The 9,025-nt window shown below is 38.8% G+C and overlaps 1 protein-coding gene across 1 annotated transcript in view; it reads right to left on the reverse strand.

Annotated features, from left to right (window-relative positions):
* Positions 1-850: 850 nt before the first annotated feature.
* The window catches only part of LOC115245752, a gene marked incomplete at its 3' end in the record, with an annotated part of 263,500 nt that continues 255,325 nt past the window's right edge, over positions 851-9,025 (reverse strand). The window contains exon 6 of the mRNA XM_029824215.1: positions 851-988. Coding sequence (XP_029680075.1) covers positions 851-988 — 138 coding nt within the window. The remainder of the gene's footprint in view (positions 989-9,025) is intronic.

Below are 9,025 nucleotides of genomic sequence, written 5' to 3' on the forward strand. Positions count from 1 at the left end.
AATAATAATATTAAAAAAAAAAAAGATTTTGTATATATTGTACTGGAATTTTATTATGTATTCTCTTTAGATGCATTGAATTAACGGTTATCTTTACTCGCGCAGTGAAATGTAATAATTGATATTACTGTTGTACCCGGCGGCTGGCCCTGATTGTCCCCCAACATTTCCCCAAGAAACAATGCGCGCGCATTGCACTTGTGCACGACTGTCCCGACGGTGGTCCCTTATACTTGTCGGAAACAATAGGCATTATGTGTCGCGGCACACGCTCGACAACGGTTTCCCCCCCCCGACTTGTTCAAACTAGTTATAACCGCTGTTCTCTCCTACGTGCCGCTGACGAGGAGAGCAACAATTACGTTAATGCATTGTCTCGTGTTCCGTCGCTTAACGACTCGGCGCCCCCATCGACGTTTTGCACTCTCGCAGATTGAATTAAATCGAATTACAGGAAGTCGCACGTTAAAATCATTGTCACGCGAATTGCATTGTCGCAGTTATCCTATAATTCATCGTCTTGCCCCAAGTCGAATCAAGCATCTCGATTGTGGCACGACGCGCTAAGCGCTGTGAAATTCGGTCGTTAGCGAAGAGGGGAAAATTGGACGAGATGAAAATTTATTTTTTAACTTTCCCGATTTTGTACATATAAAATATATCTCAAATACGTATATCAAAACTCTTTTTCGCTCATCAGTCAATTATTAAGTTTCACCCATTCATTTATTTTGAACTGACATAAAAATAATCATTTTTCCAATACAAAAATATCGATCCTTTTATCTCGGATATATATAATTAATTGATCGATTCCTGTCGCGCGTATTTGAAATCAAAGTCTACTCACCGGTGTCGTTGTCTCCCGGAACCCCGAGACTGTCGCTATTGTCATTGATGAAGGCCTCCGCCGTTGACGTGAATGTTTGAGGTGATAGCGTGAGGTCCGGCCCGCTCTCACTATCGAACAACTCTAAATTTCCATTTCCTGAAACACGAAGATAAAATATCGAGATTAACTTCATGTGCGCCGACAAATTTTTTATCTAAATAAAATCAGCTAGCTTTGATTGCGAATACAAGATGTGATCGATAGTTATTAGAATTATCAGAATTGACTAATTAATAAATAATAGTTAACTATTATAAATAATCTTTCGTTTATCAGAAACTAATTTTCAGAGGTGATTCTTACACGATCGAAATACTAGCAACGTCTTTCGGCACGCGCGTCAAAACACATCCATTCTCATCCGCGGGCGGCAACAAACTGATATGGATATTAAATTACATAGTAATACAAAACACGCTCGACTGAAAGAACACGACTAACAAAAACCTCCACCCTCGACGCCGATTGTCTCAGTCGATCTTACCCAATGCCAGCCTGTGCGACCTTGCGTTATTGATGAGTGTCAACAACGGGCGGTATCAACAAACGAACAACATCTTTGCGTGCCGAATTCTTGTGTATTATGAAAATAATCTGCTCAATAAGCGCGACGCGTACAATTTATATTTCCACATGGCGTTTTCATAATTATGATTATCGATTCTTTTATATATTATCGATTAATAGAAACTTAGAATTCTATTTCCCTCCCTTTCGAAATATTTTTATATACTTATACTTTTAAACAGTTATTAAAGAAGATAAAAGCATTTTATAAGAAATAAAAGAAAATCAATCTAATATATTAGCACAAGTATTTGAACAAGAATGGAGAAAAAACAGAGCGAGAGAAGGAAATTCTTTATATATCTAGATCTTTAAAAAAAAAAAAAAGTCAAAAAGAAAGGAAACATTCCAGTTATTTTACAAATTTAAGAAAAATTCTTAAAAGTATATTACATATGTATCTGTAAAAATTTAAAAATACTCATCTATGCATTCTCACTGTTATTAGCGTGCGATAAAATTATCTATTACGAACTAAACGAGAATTTCTCAGCTGCACCAAAGCAGCATAGCTTGCATATCTTTCGCATATCTCGCCACTACACCGCAACAACGCTGGAGCACACTTGAAAGATCTCGCAGGCAGTAGAGATCTCTCGAGACTCCGGATGGTTTCTGCGATAGGGTAGAAACGGCTGCGCACCAAACTTTGTGCATTTTAGGGTATTAATCAATCTCACTTACATTAAGTACAATCCCGTCTTGTTTCTTAGTTAACGATATTTTGATAAACCGATATCGGATCGCGTAAGATGATCATCGTCTTAATGTAATTATCCAGAACACGCGCATAACCATTTAATTTTCTAATTAACAAATATGAGGTATAAACAAAGAGAGTAATCAATATCTAAGCAAGCAATACATTTTAAATGCAATAAATTTTATAAATTTTCTCTTAAAAATACAATCATCTTCTATTAATCTTTTTTTTTTTTTTTTTTTTAATTTTCTCAATGCATATATACAGGTATTTAAAGTTATTCTTTCATAAAGTCTTTGTGCAGAATTTTAAAATTATTTATAATCATGATATCGTAAATTTATTTTATATCTTTCCTCTGTATATATAGATTTTAAAGATTATTATTTAAATAAAATTTATACGAGCGCTATGTATTCGCACTGCAGAGATAGATAAAACGAAGAGTACCCTGAAAAGAGTACTCTGTAAAACCGATTACGATCAATAAAACAACCGGAATCAGTAAAAAAAGAGAAAGGTACGCATTCCTATTCCGTTCGATGAAGAATGGAGAATTAATCTGGTACGATTTTACGACTTATTACGATTCAAAGGGCGTGTTTGGCGAACGCGTGACGACGCAAAAGGAGTGTAGTAGAATCGCGTCGTCCTCCACCGCGCGTCTGTCCGATTCGTTTCGACGTGGCAAGTGCGCGGCGAAGTTACGACATACTCGAAGCACCATGCGACGAATGGGCCCCGTAAATATTTGACGACAATTTGATCTGCACGAGTCGAGACTTAAATCCCCACGGGGGGTACGCGGACGAAAGCGGCTTACGGAAGCTCCGTCGTCTCCATGACTCTTCGACCCTTTCACTCATCATCGGGCTTACACATCTCCGGACTCGTGGAAAATATATATCGATACACAATGCGAACGTTGATCCGGTCGAGTAATATTGTCTAGAGGGTATCGATATATCCTCTAATAAGCTTTAACAATAACGCGAAATCGCATTCCCTCAGATCAATCAATTAACGTTGCAATCAATAAAATACCGGTATAACAATAATCAGTATATGGTGGATATCATTTTCGCGAAAACTTCAAATAGAGATATTGGCATTATATTGATATTTATTTTATATACTAATAATATTTTATATATAATGATATTGACAATATATTAACATATATATTGACATATATAGTAATCTATTAATATATTAATTATGTATTATAAAATGTTGCATAATAATATTATATATGTATGTATCTACATTGTAATAGTTTTGGGAAAACGTTGTCAGGATGTGTAGTTAAGACTGGAGTAGGCCAAACACATAGTTTATTACAGAGATTTGGAATACACATCCGAAAAGATCGAAGGAAGAATAATAACTCGACTTCTTATTTATAACAAAACAAACGCTTCCTAGAGATCCAACGGTTAAACAAAATAAAGGGAACTATAGTAACTGTCTAGGAACTCTATCTCTAAATCTAGTTCTAATAGCTATTACATACACATGTCAATGATATTAGATACAATTGTTTAAGTATTAATTATAATTACTTGTTATATATATATATTTATTTATTTTAAAAAAAAAGTTGAAAACAAATTAATTCTTAAACAAAAAATATCCAAATGTCCAAAATAAAAAAAAAATAAAAATAAAAAATGGGAGACAGCGTGCTGTGATTACACAGATGCGACAAAAGAATATTTCGTCTAAAGCGACACTTGTTTATCCCCGCGTTAATATCATTTATATCCGATGTATTTCACTTCCCCGGAAGACAAATTAGTTCACTCGGAGAGAGACATTCCGATAACACCGCGTTAGCGACGTCGTTCCTCGCCCTCGTTCTCCACTTACGTCGTTAAAGTGCGCATCCAGCCGTACTGAGAGAACGGCTATGCCGCGAGGTCGGAGAGAATGAGAGGGAGAGAGGAAGAGAAAACGCATTAACATACCTGCAATATGCATGCGGGGTGGTGCACTTGTCCGATTCGACGTTGCAGCGCGTGCGGGGGCTTACACGGGAATATTCGCGTTAATTCAAAGCGATGGTATGCGTCCGCCGCGGATTAATATATTCCGGATTATCCGTCTGTGTTTGCGTTAATGCTCGCGCCGTTGGGTTAGTTAAATATGTAAATATAAGCGGCATGCGCAACGGCTACGCCGGACATTATGCCTAGTTACAACGTCGACGTGTGGCAGAAGGAGGGTGATCGCGATTGTGCTTGCAAAAAAATATACGACGTGACGAAGGATCGGAGATATTGATGCAAATTAAGTGTCAAAAGACATGCACACATATTCACTCTCTTTGAATGCGATCAACATAAATTAAGAAATTCGAACTTTCTTGAAAATTACGACGCGGACAAAAAAATATGCGTTATACATAATTGGGGATATTAATGATAAAGATGTGATTTTAGACTTTCAAATAATAAAATGAGATCTAGAGATAATAAACACGAATACAATATATCAATATATAGTCTTTGCACGAAACAAAATAGAGAAACCTGCATACGAGCTAACGTTACAATTTCAAATTAAATTTTTGTTCCCTTTCTTCACCGCCTATTAATCATCGTAGCGATACATTTAGCTTCGAAGAACGGGAGTATTACCACGGCCTTCTGCAAGTAATAAAGGAAGGATTACGCGGCGCGTAATGGAAAATGGCGGTTGCGCAACATCCTTCGAAAGAAAGCGCGAAAGAAAAATGCAATTCTCTCGCCGTTGTTATTAACATCCCGATGCCCGGTGTTGCTTATCAGAGTACATATTATGAATGTATTTTGCAGCTAGCGTGCAACACGTAGCGCTTGAAGCAAACCGCATACAATTAAGTCAAGTTATATTTGAAAATGTCAAGATATATTAAAATATTTTCTTCATCTAATATTTAATACACTATGTAATATGCAATAATATAAATGACGAAACATATTACGTGCTCCACGACAATTTTTCAATAACAGCATTACACTTTTTATAAAATACAATATCGAAATAACAGAGGGAAATTTATTTAACCGAAGCGAGCGCTAAACGACGTCGGTGCAGTCAGGCATTGAGAGCCATTCGCGCGGGGCGAGGAAGAGCGACGGAACGAGGAGAGAGGAAGCCACACGACGTTGATCGTTGCCGGCGTGAGAAAGGGGCGGAAGAGAGGCGCCGGAAGAAGATGTATGCGACGATATATAACGTACATAATGATTGTTAAAAATAACGGTAAAATAATAATGTGCATACACGCGAAAAATAATATTTTTTAATTGAATTTTTTACCGCGGTGCGAGATAATAATAATTGCGAAAGAATTCCGTTAAAAAGCAGACCAAACTGGTATACTGTAATCCCCCGATACACGTGTCTATTTGACGATCGCTCGGTTTTCGGTCGCCGTATCCCGCCGGATATAATTTCATTAAAAGCATCATATTTCAACGTTCGGTAAACAGAGCCGCCGCTTATTTTACGGCCGGACGCGAACATAAACGCTCTCGTTTATCGTGCAGATCGACCGAAATAGTGCATTCCGCGCGCGAAACGCAAATGCGCGAATGCAAGCGCGCCTCAGCTGATATTCGAGTTCTTGCAAATTTTATTGCGGCGAAAATCGAAAGAGAACCGAAAAAGAGAGGAATGCGTTTAATTATAAGCGACACCGGCTCGTCTCGCGTTTATTCGTGCTCGTAATTACTCTCAATTCTCGGCGCGTATTCGCGGAATTCGATGGTTCGACGGAGACCCGAGGATAATTAATGAAAATTCGATATTCGGCAAGCCGATTGCAAATTAAGGGATACTATTAAGGGATATTCTTCCGGTCGATTGAAAGTAGAGGAAGTGTGCGTATTCGAGTGTCGCGTAAAATGACCGGCATCCCAGAGTTACATAATTTAAAATTCACTTTGAATATTTTCAATAAAATCTCTTTAGGAAAAAAAAAAGCAAATTTAAAAATACGCGTTTTTTCTTTCAGCGCTAAAATACATCTCTTCATCTATATGAATATTTAAAAAAAGTTTCTATAATCATAAAACTTACCGCTCTTTGATTTTTTCATCGAAACATTTATAAGGCTCTTGCGATATATTTCGCGTAATTATTTTGAAGCAAGCTCTCGAATCCAACGTACGTCTTAACGCCGCCAGCTCGAAAGTTTCAAAAGTTAATTAAACACCGAAGAGAGAGAATGATACACGAGGCGCGAAAGTGCGTTATCGTTGCCGCTTAGCTGAATCAACATCGCTCGATGCACCAAGTTTAAAGTCCGCTTTATCAGCGCTCGCGCGTTTTCCCGCTCGCGTCATTTTCGTCGCGCACGGCCGATATCCAACGGGGGAAAGACGGAAAGCTTCCCCCGCACGCGAGAATTCGCGAATCCATGGCGAAGGTCGCCAAAAGCGCCGCGTATAACCGAGGATATGCAAATTGTATTAAGTCTTCCGCACCGGCCCCCTTGCCCCCCGCTGCTGCCGGTGATGGCGGTCGTATCTTCTGTATCACAGTCGCCCGAGAGTGGTATTACGAAACTTAAGCCGTAGCGCACAATGTGTCGCGTTACGAGTCCGACCTCGGGTGCGGCCTCAGCATCCTCGCCGTCTTTGTGCGGCGTAAGCCGCCGCCATTATCTCGGCCGTATCCTCGGTGTCTCTCACCGGAATTTAAACTTGGCACCCCTTTGCCATCACCGGCAGTTGAGACGTGGCAAAACCTCCGCGGAATCAGTGAATCCTTCGACGATTCTATCGTCGATCTCTGTCTTTACAACGCTCTTCGTCACGTGAATCGACATCTGCCGCTTAATTAACCTTCATATGATTAAAATAATCGATTATATAGAACGGCAAAAATAATTTCACGATTCGTGAGAATATAATTTAAAATGTACGCGCCGGTAGCTAAAATTGTGTGGAACTGTAATTATTCCATCGTATAGTAAGAAGATATGAATAGTCTTAAAATATGTATCTCTCGAATTTTGCATTTAAGTTTTCTGTCTGCCTTATGGCTATTTCCTGCGCATTACTTCCATTCGCTATCGTGGAAACATATCTATAATTTTTCTCTAACGCTAAATTGTTATATATTCTTTGACATAAAAATTTTCAATATTTATTAATGTCGAAGGTAAAACATCGATCAAATCAAAAGCACTCGATGCGGAAAAGCAAAGCATTGCCGAACTATCGTAAATGATACCGTAATTTCGTATCGTATTCGCCAAAAATATAGTTTAAAATTTATTATCAAATACTTATCGTTAGCCAAAAGAAAATCACAATTCATTATTACACTATACTACAGTCTACTAAACTATAAATTAGCTCATTTCGTATACTTTTAATATCTTTGTCAGCTCTAACGTCAGAATTTTGAATCCAAGGCAATTTCGATCCGGCTCACCCTCATAAAGACGAGTTAATCATCGCCGATACGCGCTCCGGTAATCACGTTCACGGTCCAATAATCATACCGTTATAATTAACGCGCCGCAATTAAGGCGGTTACGTAGGACGGACGACAATCGAGCCGTGATTGTCGATTAAACATTTTCGCATCGATGCAGCGACACAATTTCCGAGGCTGTGCGATACCACATTTCTAGCCTGGACGCCCTTCTCCTTCCCGCGAGGAGGTAGGTAGCTCGTTAGTTCGCGCGCTGCGCGCAGGGGCTGAAAGCGCCTTTTAATGTTCTCCGACATCTACGCGCCGTTGAATTTCGCAGGACTCATGAAGCCAATTTTCGAGCTCGAGCGACCGTGAAACGTATTCAGATTCAAAACGAGCACCAGACACGCCCCGAAATGGACAATGCGGCGATGTTTCTCCGTAAAGTTAGTACTGCTAGTTATCGGTCATTTCATCCACCTTGTTCTGTTGTAAAGAATGCATGTGACGTAGTAAGATACTTAGTATCTCTTTAAATATCACTTTAATACGTATACTCTCGACATTCGCAATTTATCAGAAATTTGCGTAAATTATACTATACACTTTGAAATTTTTTATTATGGATAAAAGTCAAAGTGTGAGATATATCGATTTAGTATTAAAAATAATTTTCACTCTAAAATGATATTTTTCGCGAGATTCAATTTGGCAAAGTTTAATGTTTACGCGATCGCAGTACATATTGATGTATATATTAAGAATTCACTGATTGGGCTCTCAAAACGATATACGAATTGAACTTTCCAAAGAATTGCGATCTCTTACATAAATCGTCTATAAAAGCCGAAGGCGTTGAATAATACTACCGATTGCTAACAAATGCTACACAACATTTTTCGCATCCCGGGGTGCGCATATAAATGATATTTTAGTAATTAAACGCACGTGCACACAGATCGTTGATGAAGCAATTTTATCGAGCAACCCGCATTTTTCTCCCAATAAAGAAAAAGAGAAAGAGAGAGAAAAGGGGGATCGTGAAAATGAGGCGTACAACGAAATGATAGAGCTCTCACCAGCAAATTGGGAAGTAAATCTTGCGGAATATCCCGTAATCCGTTAGCCGCACACATGCATGAATACAGATAATACTAGATAAAACACGTACCTATGCGTGTGTGTATTTGCACAAAGAAAGATAGAAACGAAGGAAATCCGTAACGAACTTCGCGCAATAAGAATTGCAAGTAACACACGTGCTCGCCAGTATTATTTCGGTAGCGAAGTCAATTTGCAATCAGCGGTGCAGCCGTTCTCCCCTCGTTCTATTCCCTTCTCCCCGCATAGCCGACAAAGAAAGAAGAGTATACCCTGTATTTACCATAATGTGATAAGAGACGAAGGGTATCGTACATTTAAATGAGTTCCCGGGCTTTCTCTCCCTACAC

This window comes from Formica exsecta, unplaced genomic scaffold, assembly GCF_003651465.1.
Source record: "Formica exsecta isolate Colony F162 unplaced genomic scaffold, ASM365146v1 scaffold13, whole genome shotgun sequence".
Classification (NCBI taxonomy): Eukaryota; Metazoa; Arthropoda; class Insecta; order Hymenoptera; family Formicidae; genus Formica; species Formica exsecta.